The sequence below is a fragment of the Schistocerca nitens genome, chromosome 3 (assembly GCF_023898315.1).
Source record: "Schistocerca nitens isolate TAMUIC-IGC-003100 chromosome 3, iqSchNite1.1, whole genome shotgun sequence".
Lineage (NCBI taxonomy): Eukaryota > Metazoa > Arthropoda > Insecta > Orthoptera > Acrididae > Schistocerca > Schistocerca nitens.
In genome coordinates this window covers 616,519,044-616,544,085 of record NC_064616.1, presented here as the reverse complement: position 1 = coordinate 616,544,085, position 25,042 = coordinate 616,519,044, and the positions used below count along the sequence as shown (strand labels likewise).

Genomic DNA, 25,042 nt, shown 5'->3' with positions numbered 1-25,042 from the left:
TCTTTTTTGTTTTGTTCTCAAAGTGTGTCTTTCTTTCTTTTTATCAAGTGAAGAATAATTCTTCATGTGAATGTCTGTTCGATTAGTGTGCATGTAAGTTTGGATTGTCGTGTAGAACTGTCATTTTCTGTACCATTATTTGTATTCCGTCGACTGAAGAGTACAGGTAGCATAACGGCAGATCAGTTGGCTTTATTTACAGAGTATATGCTGTTTTGTGGGTGGAAAGTACATGAAATAGCTGATATTTTGTTAATTTTTGGAACAGTTATTTCTTTTTCAAGCACTAAAGAAAGAGGTGAAATGTGAAGGAATTGTGCTGGAAGGAATTCTGGTGAAACATTGAGTGGAAGTGGGTGGAATTGGTTTGGATATTGGACCCATATTCAGGAGGAGCAGATTTCAAATCCATATCCATTATTCCAGATTCGGGTTTTCTGTAGCTTCTCTAATTCACTTGAAGTGAATATCAGTGTTGTTCCTTTAAAAAGGACATAACCAGTTTCCTCACTTGTCCTTGTCCTATATGAGTTTGTGCTTATTCTCTGATGACTGAATTATTGATAGGATGTTAAATCCTAATCTTTCCTTCTTTATTTTGTTCTATACAAAATGCATTGTGTTCGATGTACTAAAATTACATGAGGCAAGCAGTAAGCTAAGGTATTCCCAAGGAACTTCACACTAACTGAAACCATTATTTCATTTTGACTTGTAGACTTACACAGTTGCTGTAAAAGGTTGTGTTCTGGCATTTTTTCAGAGGGATTACTGCAGTGTTTGTGAAGCAGTTGTTTAATAAAAAGATTTACAGAGAAGTTCATACAATTTAATTCCACATCTTTCAGAAATATTCTCAAAAACTAATGTCAATCATGTTTATTTCAAATAGTACTGCTATCATTTAAAATGGGTCTTTCAGTAACCAGTTATGAATCTTAACTTTGAAACTGCTATAAGGCAAGGACTGAACACATATTAAAAGTTTATTATAAGCATGTTACTTGATGTGTGCTTGCAGTCTTTGTCAGTCCATGTCTCAGTATATTGATGTCCAGTTTGCCTCTAGTGTTGTGAAGATGTATATTCTCTTTGATGTCAAACTCATTTAAGTTGATTTTGACACAAAGCAATGCTGTATAGATGTATAAATTTACGTGTCAGTATCTAGGGCTTGATAAAGAGGGGTCGACAGTGTTACTTCGGTTTCACTTTGCTCTTTATTCTGATTGGTTTTCTTTTTAATTTTCAGACTTTCACTGACATAACAGGGAATGCTTTGATATCTTTGTGCGGTATGAAATGTGTGACTGAAATAGGCCAAAATATACCGTCTTCAGATACTCATTTGTAAAAGCATTTGTCAGTTTCCATGTGAGCTGGCATACACTTTCTACTCTTATGCAAGATATACCTAATACGTTCCTCCTGGTGTATGAAAGTTAACAGTTTTACTGATTTACTTTGTAAAACTTTAGCTTACCTCAGAATTAGTTCCTGTGTTTTATCAGGATTACAAATGAGTTCATTAGAAGAAAAGCAATTTATTCTTAATTCTAAGTTTTCCTGTTCTGCCTAATGCATTTCTGTGGTGGGTGTATATTGAACAGTGCCATGTGTCATCTCTGTAAGACACTACTGAATTAGCTCCTGCATGGTAAGGTGAATCATTAATTGCAATGTTGAACAGAAATGAACTGAGGACTGTGCCCTACAACACTCAGTCCAAAGTTACATAAACAAAGAGCATCTATTTTTAACTCAGACAAACTCTCCCCTGTTGCCTAAATAGGACTTCATTTCAGCTATAGATGGGATGTGTATGTCATATAAGTCCAGTTCGCCATCACCATAAAGTACAACAGATTCCAGATCCTTAGTTTCAAATGCAGTTAACAGCTTTTTAACAACTTTACTGATAGCAGTAGTAGTATTTTTAATGTGCTGAAATTCAAACTGTCTGTTGTAGAGGAGATTATGCTATCCGAAATAGTTATTTAGCTGGGTGTAATTTAGAGACTGACACTTTGAAGAAAACTGGGATGTTTGAACTTGGTTGATAGTTGGGACAGATACGAGAGTGTTAGTTAGCTGGATGTATATTAGAGACCAGGAGTGCCTCGGGGTTTTCGCACTGGACAATGCTGTAACATTTATTGATTGGAATTAACCTAGCCCTCAGGCTACGCTGCAGATCAATGTGTACCCACAACAAAGGTTTCAGGAAGGGGGAGGGGCAATATCACACTCTAGCCAAATTTTTGCATAATGCATCTACTTCCCATTGCATAATCAACTATTAAATAACATCAAAAGATAACTGCACAGTGAAGTATATTGATAGTTCATTTATTCCACAACATCACATTTCCCAATAGTTCACCACAACAACACATTTTTGGAGAGAAACTAAAGTAACAGGACATATTTTGCACCTTTTATCCTCTAATCATTCGTGAAACTCGCGCTAGTGTCATGATACTTATGTTAATGTACTCTAGTGCACTCTGGCGAGACATTTGCAAATTTATTCGAATGGTGGATAGAATAACCAATGACAGGAAGAAAAAAAGGTCTAAAACACCATAAGCAATAATATTAAATGTAGATTAATGATGCAGTTAAGCATAATAGAGATATACAGACATGGATTCTGTAACAAAGTTTCAGCAACACTACTTGTTCCCTTTTAATGGTAGTAGTGGAATGTGAAAATTGGGTGTAGGTTGGTAGGACATCCTTAGACTGAAAAACCAGAGCCTTAGACACCCATAAGAGCTGTACTCCGAGGAAGCCACACCCCCAAAACTCTGCTAGATAGGCATTTCGAGGTGCAGCCTTACGAGTTGCTACGACTTGTTCAATAAAAGATCACTTGATAACACATCAACAGTTCCAAGAACATTGACCATCATTAATTAAATCCATGTGGGAAATGTGCAAAATATAATTTAAATTATGTAATACGTTATTGAGAATTTTTAAATACATATTTTGGGGTGGCTCCATCTCAGAGCCTTTAATTATGAGCCACACCTCTTAGAGACATAAAAATGTTGGAGAAAACTGGGACCATAGATATTGGTTGGTAATTGAGATATTGGTTGGTAATTGGAGCAGATGCTTAGAAATTGGTTGGTAATTGGAGCAGAGGCTTATATCTCCCTTTTTAGAGATTGGTATCACTTAAGTGGTTTTAGAGTGCATCAAGGAAAACTCCAGATCCGTAATGTATTGCAAACAAAAGAAAGAAGTTCACGGATAAGGGTAATGTTATTTCTTTTAATTGCAAACTTTGAGAAGCAGTAACAGTCCGTACTACTTGAGTTAGAGAATCTTGTCACAGCTTATCTAATGTACCTGAGGATGACAACATTCCAGTGGGAGGAGTCCCTACAGTGTGGCTCAGCACAAGCAGGTCTAATGCACATGTACTATTTTTCTTGATTTTGTTTTTCAGCTCACACTCTGAGGTTAGGAAGTAATCATTTACTACTGCTTGATCCAGCACAGTTTCTTTATGTGTAGGTTTTGGAATTTTTTAAATTATGTACCATATTGCTTTACATTTATCAGTAGCAAGTTCTGTGTAATCTAGCAGGCTTTCTGGCCAGGGTAGGTTGGTCTTTGTCATCCCGCTAAGTCCCTTGTTTTCAAGCATGCTTATATATTCTGCACATGTGAGCATCTCCTCTCTAATGAGGGCCAGCTCATCTGTGTACTGTTTTAACCTTTTATTCTTCTGTTTATGCTTAGGGGAACTTCTGATTAATGTTGAATGGGAGTAACACAGCTCAGTGAGCGTTTTCAAAAAATGGTAAAGAACTGTTTCAACCGTGCGCTTCCCACATTCTGTGTTCAGAACAAAGTCCCAGTTAATCTGTCAATAAATAAAGTAATGTATCTTTTTTTATCCATGTAACACTAGAATTACTGTTGATTGATATGTCTGACTTAGACTATTGTTCGCAGCTGAATGTTAAAATAAGTGGTTGATAATCTCTTAGAGCTCCACCAAAAAGACATCATACACACATTTATCAGCTCAAAAGTATCCAGAAACCCCTACATCATGCTGAACTAAACCACTACATTTCATGAGAGGTGGACCTGCCAGTGTAAAAGGAGGTGGGGCACATGGTGGTGTTAGTAGAGAAGTAAGAACCAGCAGAATGGATCAGACAGGAGAACTTAGTGACTTCAAATGTTGACCAGTCATTGCATGTTACTCGAGTAACAGATCCGTAGGCAACATTTCAACCCTTCTAAAAACACCAATGTTGACTGTTGCTGCTGCTGTCATTGTGAAGCAGAAACGTGAAGAAATAACGACAGCTAAACCAAGACCAGGCAGACCTCATGTACTGACGAACAGAGACCATTGAGCATTAAAAAGAGTGGTTTGAAGAGAAAAAAGAGGCAGGGAATCAGTAGAGGGAATTGCTCAAGCTCCAAAGTGCTGCCAGCAGTCCAGCTAGCACAGTGACTGTGCGTATGGAGTAGAAAACAATGGGGTGTGATGTTCAAACAGATCCTGTAGCTAGTGCTAAGCGACACTTGAAATGATATGAAGTCACTGAAAAGTAGATGACTGGAAATGAGTAATTTGGAATGATACGCCACAGTATACCCTGTTGCAATCCAACAAAAGGGTCTGAGTTAGGGTTTGACAAATGCCTGGAGAATGCTACCTGTCAATAGTGAAGGGTGGAGGTGGTAGCGTTACAGTATGGGAGTATTTTTCATGGTTAGAGTTTGCTCATATGAGGGTCATAGATCGAGCTGATCAAAATGTATCCCTATATAGATGCTCTATAAGAAGGAAAAAGTGCTATTTCCCCATCATTGCACATTTCGTAGACATTGCAGGGCAAAATGCCTGGGATCTGTACAAGCACAATGAAGAAACCGTAGATCATCTGACATTTCGTTATCAAATTGTCACTGCAGTACTTGAAAGTAGCAGAAGAGACTACCAACACAGGGTGTCCTAGTAAGAGGGCAAAACAAGACTCTCAATTCGATGGAAAGGAACCTTATGTTGCTGAATTACCAATGGATGAGAAAACAGAAAAGTAGTAGTAACTGAAACGTCGAAACTATCATAAAAAGACTATTACAATATGATTAAAATATGGTGAACCCCTTCATGTTTGTTGCTTTTTATCTTATTATACAATTTCGTAAAACATGTTTTTAAGATTATTTTGTTTCTTTAGTGTATTTATTAATTGTTTAACTTCAGAACTAAAATTTATTTACGTTTATTTGAAAATAATGATATCTAAACAAGTTAACTGTTCCAAATCATAAACTTCACAAAAAGTTCCCCTATTGTCCAGAAGTCTTTCTGGGAGGATGCCCATTTTTGTAAATACTAAAATCAATACGTACTTAAAATTGTTTTTTTTTTTTCTTTCTTCCCCACAACCTTATTAAAGAATGGAGATAATTTATAACTCAGTTAAAAAAATGTAAGTATAAAAAATATTCAGGGCTATCTGGGCTAATAATTTTGTTGATAAGATCACAAACTAACTTTTTCCCTTTATAGTTTAAGTGTATCCCAGGATTAGAGTGTAGCTCATGATGCAGCTTACTCATATCCACTACAGTGCAGTTTGTGTGTTCAGAATGTAGTTTCTTTATTTAAATGTTTTTTTAATGTCTTTATTTACACATGAACTGTAGATTAGGTCATACCCATGAGACACTGTAGTAACTACTTAATTTGTTGATTTATTCTCTTCTTGAAAATTCTGCAGAGCTCTCACCCAAATGTCTGCTTCATTTTTTGCAGTGTCACTAAATCCCATTGTACCAATTGTAGTCATTTTCTTACATTATTTTTGTTTGACTGCAAAATGTACACATTTTGTTCCCAGTCCAAGGTTCACCACATTAGTCACTGCTATATCTTGATTTATCTTGCAGAACGTGCTAGATAGTTTCCTGCCTTGGTTGTCTATTATAAAAAAAATGAATAATTACCTTTGTTATTTTATTTACTTTTTCCCCAAAATGACCACTTTCAACTTATTGATTGCAGTTTCTCAGTCATTTTCACAGTCTTTATCACAGTCACTTGTTTGCAAAACACCATAGAGGGAAACCCTGCTTTTACAGTTTTCAAGGGACTTCAAAAAATGGTGTAAAATGCGGGAAAATGTGGGAAATAATGTTTTAAGCTGTAAAAGTTACGTATAGGATACCCCCCCTTGCACATTATGTATGATATATGTACGTAACAGCCATCAAAAGACATGTCAGGGACTTTTTTATCATCTAATGAAGATTTATTATCAAATAAAAACTGCTGATGTAACTGGAACTGGTAACTATCTGGGAAGTATGAACGTTTGACTCAATTTCTGACTCAATTTCATATGTCGTCATCAATGTTTTTGAAAGCTTGCACCTGTCATTCATTATTTAAATAATGAAATACTGCACTAGTTACGTATTTTTAATGTTTAGTACAAGGCTTTTTGAGACTTTTTTCTCATTGTCAAGTGCAAATATGTAAATAAATATTTTGTATGGTGGTTGTATATGTGTTGTTCTGCGTCTCTTGCACTGTAGTTGTCTTTTTCAGGTTATCGGGTACTGTGCCTCATCAGTTATGTAGAAAACCACACACACATGCAAACTATAACTCACATTGATTGATTGTGTAACATCACAAAAAATACATACATAAATACTACACTTGACAAGAAGAATAAATTCTCGAAACACATTTTGCTCAGCATGAATAAAATATGTATCCAGTGCTGTGTTTAAGCTAAAAACATTTGAGCAACTCAAAGTGCATGACGGTGTCAACTAGTGCTCCAAGTGGCCATACGCCGAAACACGCCCTATATGGTTCAACAGAAGTGTCACGATGATCAGAACAGTCACAAAACTGCATTTGGGCAATAGAGATAGTTTAGAAATGGTTGTGATTGGTCATGATATCTTCATTGGAACGAACCTAGTTACTCATATCAGCCACCACGCAATGTAGAGCTTGGCAGCGGCGGCAGATACGGCACAAATTGTTTCAACTTTTACACATTTATCACTTCAAATCCGTTGAGTAGAGTGCCCTTGTGTCAAAAAACTTAACCCCGTAATATTTGTAAATGCTATTGGACGGCCAACATCATGCCAGTGTCATTTTTTCTCGACAAACATTTTTTCATAATGCATAAATCACGGGAAAATTGTAAATATTTTGACGCAAAATCAAGTACAGATTAACATTGTGGGCATAGGAAATTTGACGGGACCGATAAAAAAATGTCATAAATGGCAGGAAAACGTTAATTCCGTCAACGTAAAGCCAGGGTTATACTGCATTTGTTTTTATCCATAAATGTACCTGCTTTTGTAAGTTTCTTGCCTGTTTTGCAGATAAAGTCCTACCTATATGCGTCACTTCCTTCCATGTGCATGACTTATCACTTTCATACTGAGTAACTTTACTTCAGTTTTGCTTTGATTGCAGTTTCTCGTTTTTATTCTTGAGTGTGTCACTGTCTGTTCTTACGGCATTGGCTATGAATTATAGGCTTGAAAATCTTTCAGTTAATTTTGTTATTTCAACTTTACAATTATCTCAAACTCTCTAACTGCATAACTGTAACTTTTTCTCATATTAATACTCACCATATAGTGGATGCTGAGTTGCAGATAGGCACAACTAAAAGACTGTCAAACAAGTAAACTTTCGACCAAAAAGGCCTTCATTCAAACCAGAAAACACACACACACACACACACACAAACAGTCTCAGGCTGCTGAGACATCCAACCTGGATTTTCCATTGTTTATTTGTTATCCCCCCCCCCCCTCCTCCTGCTCATATTAGAATTATGCACTTCTGCACTTGTGGCAACCTTGAATAATAGTTAATCTGTGGTCATTGCAGAAGCATATGAAAATGAATGTTTAACAGGAAAAGTCATTCTTAATCGCTCATATTGGATCGTACTTAACCCCTATTTTGATGCAGTTCAGCAATTTTCTAGGATAATCATTCATAGTTCACTAGTTGTTGCAGAATCGTACATAATTTGTCATTTAGTAAAATTGTTGTGTCAGTCAATACCAGTTTGATGGGACATACAAAGTGCTAAATTTAAACTATTATTAAGAGCAAGGACTTCATCTCCATTGACTTTACATGAAGAACTAGTACTTCTTTACTGCCATGCAGATTTGTTACCCATTATTTATGTAGTTCCACAAGTTTCAGTTGCTTTTGTGGATAGCAGGAAGGATTTCAACTGAAACTTTGAATAAGAAATAATAATATCGTATTTAACCTGTAACTGATTATGTAACATGGGCCACAAATCAAGATAACTGTTTATGTATTGCTAGGATGCTGGATGTTTACAAGACTTCAAAATGTAGCAGTAAGCATAAATAATGTTTGTTATTTTTAATTTATGAGAAATACAGATACAAGCTTCAGGCTATCTCTAAAATGCAAGAAAACTCAAACAGTAGTATTTCTTTTTGTATTTATATTAATCATGAGGCATGAGGCAAAATGGGCTGCACAACTCATTTTGAACCCTCAAAAGTGTTTGATGAAATATGGATCAGGAATTCGAACCTATTTTAACCCAGCTTCCTAAATTGATAGGTCACCTTGTAGACCCTTACAAGTGGTTCTCTTCTCAGTCTTGCTGCATCTGACATGGCTGATAACTTAGTCCATTGTCCAGCATCAAGCTGGCACTTAAAAACTCTCAAGTTGTATTTTCCATAACTGTCTGTCTCAGGTTCACAATTTCTGTCAGTACAAATGTACAATTTCTATGTCCTGAATGCTAGTGTGAGTCTAAATACACAAGATAATGCAGACAGTTTCATCTCAGATCATACAGGACCTGTCAATTCATGATGAATTTCTCTGGAAAAAATATATGGCAGACCTCTATATCACATGTGTTAAGAAATAAAGTATGGCAGATGTGTTGCTTTAAAGCTCCCTCTTTATATGTACAAATTTAGTTCTCTCTCTCTTTCACACACACACACACACACACACACACACACACACACACACACACACCCTCTCCACCCCCCACCCATCCCCCCTCCCTCTACCCCTCTTTCTCTTTTATGGGGTTTCTTGTAAGTTACAAATTTAAGAAAAAATACAAAAGCTTTAATTTTTCTACTGAAGAAAGTTTTTTTTTAAATTTCCTAGATACGACTGATTTAATAGTAAACATCATCTTCTGTGCTCCAGCTATCTATATTATGTAAATATTTATTACTAAAAATTTTAAAAATTACATTTTTTGAGTTTTTCCAGATTATTTACTCAAAGACCCCATCACAAAACTTGTGAAAACTGCACAATATATTGTTTGGTTAATGTGTTAGTATTTACTGCAGTCAAAGTGGGCAGTATTTTTCTCTGTAAAGTGTTAGAAATTTTTCAATATTCTGTATATTCCACATCATTGAATTTCTAGTGTAAAATATGCATGTTGGCAACACTGTTTCCAGCTATCTTCTGTTTACAACAAATGAGTGAGAACTTGCACATGACTCATTCTACGTAGAGTTTTGTGTTTGATTTGAACTTTTTGTTAGATATAATGTCAGTGAGGAAATACAGTAGTGAAAGGATGAGGTGTGTGGACTATCAAAAAAGACACACGGAGGTGGTATTTGAGAAAAGTGAAAAACACTTCATAATTGTTGGAAATCTGTCAGCCATATTGCAGAAATATCTTGGTCCTCAAGTAACTGTGTTACTATCACATCCTTTGTGCAGGAATAGCTGTACTTGTTACATAAAGATATTTAGTGATAATCAGCTTCAACGATCACTATCACCAGAATGTGAAACTGAAGAAGACAGTGCAGATGTTTATATTCCTGGGTGTGAAGTTGTTGATGCATTGAATGTTAGCATTTTTGTTGTAGCCCCTAATATATCCCCTCTTAAATTCCCAGGCAAGATAAGACAACAAGAAGAAAATAGTATGTTCGAAGAAAAGTGGAAGAATGTGAAACAAGTTTTACACAAGCAACATCCTGGAAACTTTGTAAAGTGTGTACCTGAAGATGGTGACATGTGCACCCACTGTGATATGTGGTTTCAAAACCTAAACACTGCTATCTTGGCAGCCACCTATACCAAAAGATACAGTTACTGACACTGATACCAGATAACTACTCCAAGCATCAGATACAGAAATACATTCCCACTTCCACACACTATTTAATTTTAAAAGGTAGTAAAATAAAGAATGAAAAAGATATTTGGGCATGCCTAGATTCCTACTGCGGGCAGTCATTGCAAGATGATACACTTAATGGTGCTTTGGAAGGTTACCTAAGTGATGTCAAAGATTGCAGCAGGCAAAGTCCTAATCAGGCTGATGTTATCTCTTTCAGTGAAAATTATAAAAAGGGTAAAAAGATATATGACAAGATCAGTAAGAGAAGGATTTAGAGACAGGCCATAGCAGAAGTAAAATCAGCCACATCCCAGAGTACTGACACATTAGTTCCTAATGAAAAGAAAAAGGAGAACCCAAATTTAAAAATTTCTCTCTCTCAGTTCTACTCCTTACAACCAAAATGGGTAAAATGCCAGCCAGTGAAGGAAGTATGCACATTTATTTCCTGCACTAATTTGAAACTTACTTGTTTCACCATAAGTAGTGTCACAGGGAAGTAGTAGTCAGAGATGGACCTGATGCTTTTGTTATGTGTCAAGAGCCATAAGAAAAATGCTGGTTGCAGGAGTGTACATTGTGTCCTGGTTGTTCTGAACGGGTGACCATTGAAGCATTGCTGACAGTAACATAACCTATGCATTGTGGGGGAGAGGAGAGTTGGTGAAGAAGATAGTGGACCTAGGGAACTTTGCTACAGAGGTTAGGCATTGGGTCATGAAGGGAGTAGCTCATCATCACATCCACAGGATTTAGAGACAGGCCATAGCAGAAGTAAAATCAGCCACATCAGAGTACTGACACATTAGTTCTTGATTTTGACTGTGCTGAGAACTGGTTTGGTGCTTTGCAGAACGAAATTCAAAGTTATCACAGGCACAAATCACAAGTGTCAATATTCACATGTGTTACACATTTCCTTGGAACATCACACTGTTTTGCTGTTAGTGTTGATCTCATTCATGACAGTGCATGTGCATGCTATGATATACTGCCAGCATGATAATAGATGATATGGCATACATTTCCTAAACATGTGTACGTGACTGATGTTGCAGTACCTCATTTTAAAAATTGCTTTCAGATTTAGGAACTTGGAAAACACTGTACAGGAATTGAGTCATAAGATGGATATTTTCAGTAACAAGTCATGGAAAAAGTGCATGTGATGTGGTAGGAGGTGTGCAGAAACATCTTGCAACAAGATTTAATCTCCAATATGAAGCTGTTGATGCTATAAGAGATGCTGTTGGATTTTTACAGACCATATCAAAATTACTACAAAACATGACAGCCTTACAGAAATGGAAGTACATTAAAGGAATTCCATTTAAAAAAAGATAGAGTGCTCTGCTATTAAGCCAGTGGTAGGAATTCAGTCAAGTCACTGCTGGGTTGCATTCCAGAGTGGCATATATATTGCAAGAACAATTCTCCACAAAATGCACTGTTAGTGTGTGTGAAATGCAGAGACCTCAGTATAATTTAGAAGACTATGAAAAATTTGGTGGGTGGGACAAATAATTAGCTTCTCTCATGAGCTGCAGAATGTAACCGTCTCCTTTGACACCTCATCAACAGATCAGTGTACAGTTCCCGTTTCCTGAGTACTGCTCTTGTTGGATCATCCTTGCCCATTTGCAAATTCATCTCGGCTATATAAGTTTAGTGAGGAGCAGATAATAAAAAAAACTCTTCAACGTGCAGTGTTGATTGTTACAGTGGAGGGAGTTTTTAATTAATGGAAGACTTTAAAATTTGTAAATAATATCAGAAACAGAAAAGTGTGTATACAAAGCTATTTTCTATATCTAATGTTTTTATAAAACAGTTGTTTTCCCACACTCTTATAAGGCTGTAAAATAATTATTTTGATTAAGATATACCAGTTTCGCATTACATTTACTGAACATCAGCAAGCAATTAAAATTTTGAAATGTCGAGGATTTTTTGACCTTGAAAGTAACTAGATTTAATGCACAAATTTCTCAAATTTTTGCACTGTAAAGTATTGCCCAATCTTGACTGTACCTTCCATAAGTACAATGACCAACTAACATACCATGCAATTTTTAGGATATTCCGGATGGGGATTTTAGAGAGAATAATTTATAACTACTCAAAAAATTTCAGATTCTCTCATCTTAATGTAGAAATATTTTGATAGTGTAAGAATTTCGGGCATTAAAGTCATAGCTGACAATTAAGTCTTTCTCAAGACAGTTAACATCCTGTGACTATTCATATTTTCAAAACATAATTTTAAAGATTGCTAAAAGTTACAAATTTTCGTAGTTTATTTTTCCAAATTAAAGATGAAAGAAGCTCAGAAGTGTGTATGTGTTAATCATATCTGATGGTACAGTGAACAATGATTTTATTAAAAATAATTTCAGATCTCTATTGCTTGTAGTTTTTTATTACGATTATTGTTATTTTCTCTTTCATTACAATGTTTTCACAAATATTTTAGTTTTCAAGAGGTGTCTTGTGGAACTTCAACTATATATATATACACTCCTGGAAATTGAAATAAGAACACCGTGAATTCATTGTCCCAGGAAGGGGAAACTTTATTGACACATTCCTGGGGTCAGATACATCACATGATCACACTGACAGAACCACAGGCACATAGACACAGGCAACAGAGCATGCACAATGTCGGCACTAGTACAGTGTATATCCACCTTTCGCAGCAATGCAGGCTGCTATTCTCCCATGGAGACGATCGTAGAGATGCTGGATGTAGTCCTGTGGAACGGCTTGCCATGCCATTTCCACCTGGCGCCTCAGTTGGACCAGCGTTCGTGCTGGACGTGCAGACCGCGTGAGACGACGCTTCATCCAGTCCCAAATATGCTCAATGGGGTACAGATCCGGAGATCTTGCTGGCCAGGGTAGTTGACTTACACCTTCTAGAGCACGTTGGGTGGCACGGGATACATGCGGACGTGCATTGTCCTGTTGGAACAGCAAGTTCCCTTGCCGGTCTAGGAATGGTAGAACGATGGGTTCGATGACGGTTTGGATGTACCGTGCACTATTCAGTGTCCCCTCGACGATCACCAGTGGTGTACGGCCAGTGTAGGAGATCGCTCCCCACACCATGATGCCGGGTGTTGGCCCTGTGTGTCTCGGTCGTATGCAGTCCTGATTGTGGCGCTCAACCTGCACGGCGCCAAACACGCATACGACCATCATTGGCACCAACGCAGAAGCGACTCTCATCGCTGACGACGACACGTCTCCATTCGTCCCTCCATTCACGCCTGTCGCGACACCACTGGAGGCGGGCTGCACGATGTTGGGGCGTGAGCGGAAGACGGCCTAACGGTGTGCGGGACTGTAGCCCAGCTTCATGGAGACGGTTGCGAATGGTCCTCGCCGATACCCCAGGAGCAACAGTGTCCCTAATATGCTGGGGTGTGGCGGTGCGGTCCCCTACGGCACTGCGTAGGATCCTACGGTCTTGGCGTGCATCCGCGCGTCGCTGCTGTCCGGTCCCAGGTCGACGGGCACGTGCACCTTCCACCGACCACTGGCGACAACATCGATGTACTGTGGAGACCTCACGCCCCACGTGTTGAGCAATTCGGCGGTACGTCCACCCGGCCTCCCGCATGCCCACTATACGCCCTCGCTCAAAGTCCGTCAACTGCACATACGGTTCAGGTCCACGCTGTCGCGGCATGCTACCAGTGTTAAAGACTGCGATGGAGCTCCGTATGCCACGGCAAACTGGCTGACACTGACGGCGGCGGTGCACAAATGCTGCGCAGCTAGCGCCATTCGACGGCCAACACCGCGGTTCCTGGTGTGTCCACTGTGCCGTGCGTGTGATCATTGCTTGTACAGCCCTCTCGCAGTGTCCGGAGCAAGTATGGTGGGTCTGACACACCGGTGTCAATGTGTTCTTTTTTCCATTTCCAGGAGTGTGTGTGTATATATATATATATATATATATATATATATATATATATATATATATTCAGAAAACTTTGAAATAATGATGTGACGCATTCACTCTTGATCTGTATGATATGAGATGGAATTGCTCATGCATGCTGTCATGCTGATTAAGTGAAGGGATAGCAGGAAGTTGAGTGGTAGATAGTTCATCTAAGCCGGCCGAAGTGGCCGCGCGGTTCTGGCGCTGCAGTCTGGAACCGCGAGACCGCTACGGTCGCAGGTTCGAATCCTGCCTCGGGCATGGATGTGTGTGATGTCCTTAGGTTAGTTAGGTTTAACTAGTTCTAAGTTCTAGGGGACTAATGACCTCAGCAGTTGAGTCCCATAGTGCTCAGAGCCATTTGAACCAGTTCATCTAAAATCAATAAAAAATATAGTTAGCATGAATGCATAATTTGACTAGCTTATAATAGTGTTAAAATTTAACACTGACTACCAAAGTGACGCATCATTCTAATGAAAAATTACCTGCCTATTCTGCGAGTGCTGTCAGTTATTTGTCACTTTTTAAAATTTAAATTATGTGCAATTAAAACCTTGTTGTTGTTGTTGTGGTCTTCAGTCCTGAGACTGATTTGATGCAGCTCTCCATGCTACTCTATCCTGTGCAAGCTTCTTCATCTCCCAGTACCTACTGCAACCTACATCCTTCTGAATCTGCTTAGTGTATTGATCTCTTGGTCTCCCTCTACGATTTTTACCCTCCACGCTGCACTCCAATGCTAAATTTGTGATCCCTTGATGCCTCAAAACATGTCCTACCAACTGATCCCTTCTTCTAGTCAAGTTGTGCCACAAACTTCTCTTCTCCCCAATCCTATTCAATACCTCCTCATTAGTTACGTGATCTACACACCTTATCTTCAGCATTCTTCTGTAGCACCACATTTCGAAAGCTTCTATTCTCTTCTTGTCCAAACTGGTTATCGTCCATGTTTCACTTCCATACATGGCTACACTCCATACAAATACTTTCAGAAACGACTTCCTGACGCTTAAATCTATACTCGATGTTAACAAATTTCTCTTCTTCAGAAACGATTTCCTTGCCATTGCCAGTCTACATTTTATATCCTCTCTACTTCGACCATCATCAGTTATTTTACTCCCCAAATAGCAAAACTCCTTTACTACTTTAAGTGTCTCATTTCCTAATCTAATCCCCTCAGCATCACCCGATTTAATTTGACTACATTCCATTATCCGCGTTTTGCTTTTGTTGATGTTCATCTTATATCCTCCTTTCAAGACACTGTCCATTCCGTTCAACTGCTCTTCCAAGTCCTTTGCTGTCTCTGACAGAATGACAATGTCATCGGCGAACCTCAAAGTTTTTACTTCTTCTCCATGAATTTTAATACCTACTCTGAATTTTTCTTTTGTTTCCTTTACTGCTTGCTCAATATACAGTTTGAATAACATCGGGGAGAGGCTACAACCCTGTCTCACTCCTTTCCCAACCGCTGCTTCCCTTTCATGCCCCTCAACTCTTATAACTGCCATCTGGTTTCTGTACAAATTGTAAATAGCCTTTCGCTCCCTGTATTTTACCCCTGCCACCTTCAGAATTTGAAAGAGAGTATTCCAGTTAACGTTGTCAAAAGCTTTCTCTAAGCCTACAAATGCTAGAAACGTAGGTTTGCCTTTTCTTAATCTTTCTTCTAAGATAAGTCGTAAGGTGAGTATTGCCTCACGTGTTCCAACATTTCTACGGAATCCAAACTGATCTTCCCCGAGGTCCGCTTCTACTAGTTTTTCCATTCATCCGTAAAGAATTCGCGTTAGTATTTTGCAGCTGTGACTTATTAAACTGATAGTTCGGTAATTTTCACATCTGTCAACAACACCTGCTTTCTTTGGGATTGGAATTATTATATTCTTCTTGAAGTCTGTGGGTATTTCGCCTGTCTCATACATCTTGCTCACCAGATGGTAGAGTTTTGTCATGACTGGTTCTCCCAAGACCATCAATAGTTCTAATGGAATGTTGTCTGCTCCCGGGGCCTTGTTTCGACTCAGGTCTTTCAGTGCTCTGTCAAACTCTTCACGCAGTATCTTATCTCCCATTTCATCTTCATCTACATCCTATTCCATTTCCATAATATTGTCCTCAAGTACATCGCCCTTGTATACACTCTCTATATACGCCTTCCACCTTTCTGCCTTCCCTTCTTTGCTTATAACTGGGTTGCCATCTGAGCTCTTGATATTCATACAAGTGGTTCTCTTCTCTCCAAAGTTCTCTTTAATTTTACTGTAGGCAGTATCTATCTTACCTCTAGTGAGACAAGCCTCTACATCTTTACATTTGTCCTCTAGCCATCCCTGCTTAGCCATTTTGCACTTCCTGTCGATCTCATTTTTGAGACGTTTGTATTTATTTTTGCCTCCTTCATTTACTGCATTTTTATATTTTCTCCTTTCATCAATTAAATTCAATATTTCTTCTGTTACCCAAGGATTTCTATTAGCCCTCGTCTTTTTACCTACTTGATCCTCTGCTGCCTTCACTACTTCATCCCTCAGAGCTACCCATTCTTCTTTTACTGTATTTCTTTCCCCCATTCCTGTCAATTGTTCCCTTATGCTCTCCCTGAAACTCTCTACAACCTCTGCTTCTTTCAGTTTATCCAGGTCCCATCTCCTTGAATTCCCACCTTTTTGCAGTTTCTTCAGTTTTAATCTGCAGTTCATAACCAATAGATTGTGGTCAGAATCCACATCTGCCCCTGGAAATGTCTTACAATTTAAAACCTGGTTCCTAAATCTGTGTCTTACCATTATATTAGCTATCTGATACCTTTTAGTATCTCCAGGGTTCTTCCATGTATACAGCCTTCTTTTATGATTCTTAAACCAAGTGTTAGCTATGATTAAGTTATGTTCTGCGCAAAATTCTACAGGGCGGCTTCCTCTTTCATTTCTTCCCCCCAATCCATATTCACCTACTATGTTTCCTTCACTCCCTTTTCCTACTGACGAATTCCAGTCACCCATGACTATTAAACTTTTGTCTCCCTTCACTACCTGAATAATTTCTTTTATCTCGTCATACATTTCATCAATTTCTTCATCATCTGCAGAGCTAGTTGGCATATAAACTTGTACTACTGTAGTAGGCATGGGCTTTGTGTCTATCTTGGCCACAATAATGCGTTCACTATGCTGTTTGTAGTAGCTAACCCGCACTCCTAATTTTTTATTCATTATTAAACCTACTCCTGCATTACCCCTATTTGATTTTGTATTTATAACCCTGTAATCACCTGACCAAAAGTCTTGTTCCTCCTGCCACCGAACTTCACTAATTAAAACCTTAATGGACTTAAAATAACCTAATAAATTATTTAAAACGTATATTTCACAAATAGTGTGTGGTGTGTATGATTGTATCCTAGCAGATGCCACATTGTTATTAGATGTAACTGTCTTCATTGATCAGTAATCAAACTTTTAATTAAATAAAATCATATCTTATCAACACAATATTATGTCGTCAGCAACAGTAGGTACCTCAAAAGATATGTTTCACAAGACTCTTTAATATAACATTGATTTTTACTGTATCAAACTTAGTTAATCACCAATTTTCAAGGTTTTTGACATACAAATGTCTTCACCCTGATGAAACTCAATAAATTCATATCATTCTGATACATATACGGCATCAAAATGTTCAGTACATCACATTCTTTAAAGTGATTTATCTTGCTTGTCTGTACATTGTATAATTGCCATGATACAATGAGATAGTTAACATGGTACAAATACTAATGCCACATGTACTCAGATGACCAGTATGGCATAAGTTCCAGATGTACTAAAACTTTGCTGCCTCTTGCCTCTACATGGCCAGCACGTGATACTATGACTCTGCACTGACAGCTTCCATCAGCTGTACCATCAACCTCTATTGCCTGGCATGCTGTGCCCTTGGGAGTGCCTTTCAAGTCCCAAACTGCTGTGCTTAAAACTCAGGATTTGCATTCATTTTTGTGGGGTTGAAATCTTTATCTTGTCAGCCATCTTGATTTAGGTTTTCTGTGGGTTCCCTGAGTTGTTGGTGAGTGCCAAAATAATTCCTGTGAAAAGGATATGGCTTCCGTGCTTCCCCATTCTTGCTCTATCAGAGTTTGTGTTCTGTTTCTAACGACTGTGTCATTGATGGAATGTTAAGCACTCCCTTCCTCTGTTTCCTTCTTACCCTACATACACTATGTGATCAAAAGTATCCAGACACCCCCAAAAACAAATGTTTTTCATATTAGGTGCATTGTGCCTCCACATACTGCCAGGTACTCCATATCAGCGGCCGGCCAGGGTGGCCGAGCGGTTCTAGGCGCTACAGTCTGGAACCGCGCGATCGCAGGTTCGAATCCTGCCTCGGGCATGGATGTGTGTGATGTCCTTAGGTTAGTTAGGTTTAAGTAGTTCTAAGTTCTACGGGACTGATGACCTAAGATGTTAAGTCCCGTAGTGCTAGAGCCATTTGAACCATCCATATCAGCGACCTCATTAGTCATTAGCCATCGTGAGAGAGCAGGATGGGGCACTCCTCGGAACTCATGGACTTCGAACGTGGTCAGGTGATTGGGTGTCACTTGTGTCATGCGTGTGTATGTGAGATTTTCACACTCCTAAACATCCCTAGGTCCACTGTTCTTGGTGTGATACTAAAGTGGAAACGTGAAGGAACATGTACAATACAAAAATGCAAAGGCCGACCTCGTCTGTTGACTGATAGAGACAGCCGACAGTTGAATAGGATCGTAATGTGTGTTAGGCAGACATCTATCCAGACCATCACACAGGAATTGCAAACTGTGTCAGGATCCACTGCAAGTACTATGACAGTTCGGCGGTAGGAGAGAAAACTTGGATTTCATGGTCAAGCGGCTGCTCATAAGCCAAAACTCACGCCGGTAAATGCCAAGCAATGCCTCGCTTGGTGTAAGGAGCGTAAACATTGCACGATTGGACAGCGGAGAAACGTTGTGTGGAGTGATGAATCACGGTATACAATGTGGTGATCCGATGGCAGGGTGTGGGTATGGCGAATGCCTGGTGAATGTCATGTGCCAGCGTGTGTAGTGCCAACAGTAAAATTCAGAGGCGGTGGTGATATGGTGTGATCATGTTTTAACATGATTGAGCACTGTTCATAATGCACGGCCTGTGGCAGAGTGGTTACATGACAATAACATCGCTGTAATGGACTGGCCTGCAGAGACTCCTCACCTGAATCCTACAGAGCACCTTTGGGATGTCTTGGAACTCCAACTTTGTACCAGGCCTCACCGACCGACATCAATACCTCTCCTCAGTGCAACAGTCCGTGAAGAATGGGCTGCCATTCCCCAAGAAACCTTCCAGCACCTGATTGAACGTATGCCTGTGAGAGTGGAAGATATCATCAAGGCTAAGGGTGGGCCAACACCATATTGAATTGCAGCATTACCGATGGAGAGTGCCACGAACTTGTAAGTTATTTTCAGCTAGGTATCTGGATACTTTTGATCATATAGTGTATACAGTGGGTGCAAAAGTCCACATATGCTTGTGAGGTATTATTTCTAACAGTTTCCACCTGTTTGATGGGCTGTTTTTCCACAAAAATGAAATAGGTACTCCACCCTAAATGATCATTGTTTCACATCTGCATATTATCCATGCCAGTTGTATGTTAATGAAGCCTTGCTTTACCATGTAATAGAACTCATCTGGACTATTGCTTAATAATGCAGCACTGCTATCTATCTTAATGGCCACTGCTTATGGTTCTTGAGTTTGTGAGAAATTGTTCATGTGATGCAGAGCCATGCTGTTTGTTCTTGTGTATTCAAACATATTTGACACTATTTGAGACAAGAGACATCACTTAAAAAATTGTCATCATGCCAATAATTCTGTAATTCTGTATAGTAGCTGGCCTGAATTTGTGAGAGGTAAACCTGTTTCATAAGTGTTAGACGAATATGTGACGATAGGAAGTGTCCCATGCAAAAATTTATTGTTAAGGAAAAAGTAGAAAAGAATTTAAAAGAGATAGGAAAGGACAGATACCTCCCAGGAGCTAGACAAAAATAATTTAGTTTGTTGTTTCTTCCATGGATCATGCACGTGACAATTCATTATAATATGAAACACATCAGTATATCAGCTCAAATTTTTATACAGCTACATTTTTCTTGTTTGCATACTTGACAGCTTCCTGTTGACTTTTGTCTCAAGTTCTTTCACCAACATTTGTTTAACAATTGTTAAACATCAGCTGAAGATCCCAAGTGGCCACAAAAGCTTCAACAATTTTGTTTACGTAGTTGTTCTTAAACTTGTACATTGTATGATTATTATAAATGGGCTGTATACTTACTCACTTCAAGACACATTGAGAACTAAGAAGAGGGTTCAGTAATGTGGAACTTAATTACAGAATAATTGAAAATTATTAAAGGTGGAGAAGAATTGAATATAAAGTGCTGATTTTTTGGGGGGAGGGGGGACTCAGTTACAAGAAATAATGGTAAAAAGTTGAAATAAAATTGACAGGTCACGGTAGTGCTGAAGTCTTCATTCCATAGTATATGTATTTCAGTAAATAACCATGACAGCTAAGTAATTGAAGAAAAACTACGTAATGGCTGCAGTAAAGTTTTTATCGAAGTAGAGAAAATACTTGGCCAAGTGAGGAAAAGGCAGTGGCATTGTAGCTAAATACACATTGGAGTTGAACATAGAATGTTACACACACACACACACACACACACACACACACACACACACACACACACACACACACACACGCCTGCAGTCTCAGGCAACTGAAACCACACTCAAAAATATACATCAATCAAAATCAGTATTTTTATTAAGCACAACATGTAATAATGCAGAGTTTCAGATGCAGAAGAATGATGTAGTTGGAGAGGAACACAGTCTTATTATCAAGAGAGAAAGATTATGAGGAGAAACATTATGGACATGTAAACTGAACGCTGTATGTTGAAAGAGGACGTCAGAGTACTAAATGAACATCCGAGACCATCCATGAGCTGGATATCAGAGACTGTTCTGTTTGTGCTAAACTTAATGACGACACATGTTGCATCTGTTGCTAATTACCGATTAACTGGAAGTTAAACATCGAGATATGTCTCTTAACATTTCTTAATGCTCAGAACAGTTGCTAAAATGTTCAGACAAAGGTAATGCAGCCAGATGATGCCTTTGACAACAACCAATATTTCAATAGGTGAACACTGCCATTTTCAAGGCAAAAACGAAATGAAGATGTTGTGGTTAAGCTGTAACAAACAGTGGAACCTAACTGCAAGTCATGTGAAGAAAATTATTTTCAAAATTCTCATACTAATGATGTAGTTGTGAAAAAGATTGTTTACGGACCATTTCACTTTTTTGGTGTTCAGGTAGAAGTCGGGGGGGGGGGGGGGGCGGCAAGAGAGAGAGAGAGAGAGAGAGAGAGAGAGAGAGAGAGAGAGAGAGAGATAGTGGTAATTATGGAGAATTACATAGTATATTTATGTAAAACATAATTTTAAACATAGAGTAACAATGTTAAAGAAACAAAATTCCACTTCAGTTCTAATCCTTGACATATTATTTTGTGTGTTTCTAGCAAATAATACTCAGAGTTCGCTCAAATCTAAAGAAGGTGCAGCATCTCCAAGAACAAACTCGTGCATTTGAAGCAAGGGATCGAAATGTAGCAGAGAGCAATTATGTTCGTGTAAATGTTTGGTCTGTTATACAGATTATTGTAATGCTTGTGGTTGGATTTATTCAGGTATGTTTATGCAGTTATAAATGTTTCAGTAGTGTACATTTTCTATTGCACAAATAAATTTTCTGATCACCTTACAGTTGTATTTGTGTGTAAAGTGATAAAATACATTTAAAGCTGTTTATCAATATGTTACTAATTATACAAATGTTCATTTAGAATTACTCTGGAATGGTTGTAATTATCACAACTGTATAGCCACTTTAATATATTTTCCATTGTTTTTATATGTCAGTACTGCCTTTGTCAATATTTCTATCTTAAGAGAGTTATTGATCACACAATTTTCACAAACGGAATGTTTAGAAATACACTAAACAGGAAATATAAACTTGGATGAGCATGAGGCAGTTTTGATTGGCCTAAATCAGCGTTCAGATGAATGAGAGATATGGTGACTGTTCATAATAAATGTGTTATGTATTGTTCACCTAATTGACAGTGCATAAAATTCAAATATCGAATCTAAGGGCGAAAAATAATGTTGATGATGTCTTATTTTATTTATTATTGGAGTACTCCCTCACTTAGTTGTATCAGCATGATTTGACTGTGGTCCAAATTTTCCTTATAGGAGCAGTTCCGTGGAACTATCAGAAAAGAAGTACAAATCCCTCATGTAACAATCAGTCTGTTAGTGATGAAGCTACATCACATGTTTTATTGTAATTGTAATGTATAGTTTATGCCCTTTTCTAAATAAAGGAAGGAGAACATTGTTTCCCATTCAGTGACAAGAAATTGATTTCAGTGCGAGTAAGCACAGAAAGGTCAACTTATGAGTTACACTCTTTATAGATCCTGTGTTTTTTTTTTTTTTTTTTTTTTTTTTTTCCCTAGGAAAAAAACAAGCTGAGAATAGAAACTCTTTAATACTCAACATTTGCTTCAAAGATATTCAACAAACAAAACAAGCTGATGTATTGATGCCAATCACATCTGATTTTGCTTATTATAAGAATATACTGGAATTGTTAGTGTACAAACTATGACAGTAGAAAAGGAAAGTTATAACAAACACAACAGTGGTTATATTCATTAAAAATTTAGTATGTTACAACTTTGAAGTATTCTGCATAATGTTTACTGAATGTCCAGAGTTTTTATAACCACACAATTATTTTGGTGCAACACAAGAAGAGAATGAAGACAGTGAAATTTCTAGAATGTTTCATAGTTAAAAGATGACTTTTAAGAACTATTCACAATGCGTTTAAATGATGACCTACTTTGTGGCATTTCTCTTTCATAGAAATAGGTATTCTGTTTGTGGACCTCCTTTCTTATGTCACATCTAAATGTGATTTACCCAAAAACTTTAACTACAAACACCATTTCACCACATTAAAATGGTTCTCTACTGGTTTCAGACACAATTTTTTTTTATCATAGGTATTACAGATACAGAAATATGCAGCAACCATATATTATTCGCATAGTCATGGAAATGAACCAACACTTCGTTGTGTGTTGGCTTCAGAAAGTACTCTACAGCATTGGTCCCTTGCTTAGCTTCCATTTATTTTGAATATGTAGCCCAGCAGAAAGTCCCAAGCAACTTGTTTTGAAATGCTTTTCTTGGGAACTTTAGGTTACTTTACAGAATATATTACATTTCCTCTGCCGCCAATTGGGTTGTGTAAATCAATACATTTCGTTTCACATTTATTATTGTTTTTATTATCTTTATTTTTATTCATTAGTCTTATTGTTTAACCGCAATCTTTAGACCTACACAATTTACTTGATGTTTCTATAGAGATGCTGTGAATAGCAGCGCTACTGATTACACCACCTCTTATCATACATTGTATGGAGGAAAATTAGATTATACGAAATGACAAGGGCTTGAGTATAACTGTATAATAGATTCGCGCTGAACATTTAAAATTAAAAGTCCTCTTAACATTACAGTAGGTACGTATGTCATTCTGCTTTGAAGTTAAGAACTTTACTAATGTGTATAATTATTTCATAAATAACACAAAAATCATAAGATTGTACCCACTGTATCGTGACTACTGCTACGAACTTCCCATCACTTTTACTTCTGTAGTGCAAGCTTCAAAATGCTCATCATTGCAAAATTGGAGGGCGTATTTTGTGTTACTTCTTAATACAAATGGAATCTTCCACTTCCGCTTCATTTCTCGGAGTAGTCTGTGGTCCATGGTTAACAAGAAATTCGAATATAAATAAAACTGCACGACCCCATTTGATAAATAGAGAAATTGAGTCACAGCCATGTTACCACACACTGCTGCTAACCAGCCAGGCAGTCATACTGCAAGCACAAATCAACAGTGATCAGCGACCAACTACTGCAATCTGCCTACACACCAGCAAGCTACAAAGAGATAGGTCACTCATGAGACAGATTGCTGGGATCCGTTGCTTGTCTGCGGAGCCCTTTAGAAATGTAAATAGTTGTGATTTCGTGCTCATCAAAACACAGCCCACCATAAATAGATGTCGAAAGCAGTTCATTGTTATGTGCATAGTCCTTGAGACATTTCGCAGTGTCTAACTAAAATCAACAACAAATCAAGGCGTACATAAGATAAGACCTGAGACGCATTTTACATCATGAAAGACGGGCAAATTTTAAATTAGGCTTAACGAATGTATGGCATATGCCTGTTTCCTATGGTGAGGTCTGCAAACATTCTAGCAGTACTCAAGGATAGGTCACACAAAGCATTCTGTATGTCCTTTATAGCAGCTACACTTTCCTAGAAATCTGTGACTAAATCCAGGTTGACCAAGTCATCCTGTATCCTCCTACAGTCATTCATCAAGGACGCTTTCCTGTACACAACAGTGTCATTAGCAAACAGTCATGATTAAGAGGGTACTTAAGATCTCTACATGTTTCAAATATGAGAGTACATCCAGAAACACAGGAACTCAAGACTATTGATTAGCAACAATCGTGTGTGTGTTAGCTACTTAAAACATATATTGGTGCTGTTTCTTTGCATCTCTTACCCATGTAATCTTCAAAAATATGGTAGATTTTGCTATAAACAACTTTCTAGGGAGGCTGAGTGAAGTGGCACAATAGTTAAGCTGCTGA

General features: G+C 38.0%; 1 protein-coding gene across 1 annotated transcript in view; it reads left to right on the top strand.

Moving 5' to 3' along the window:
* The window catches only part of LOC126249681 (transmembrane emp24 domain-containing protein 1), a 52,673-nt gene that overhangs the window by 13,317 nt on the left and 14,314 nt on the right, over positions 1–25,042 (top strand). Inside the window, exon 4 of the mRNA XM_049951360.1 lies at positions 21,802–21,969. Within this exon, the coding sequence (XP_049807317.1) occupies positions 21,802–21,969 (168 nt within the window). The remainder of the gene's footprint in view (positions 1–21,801; positions 21,970–25,042) is intronic.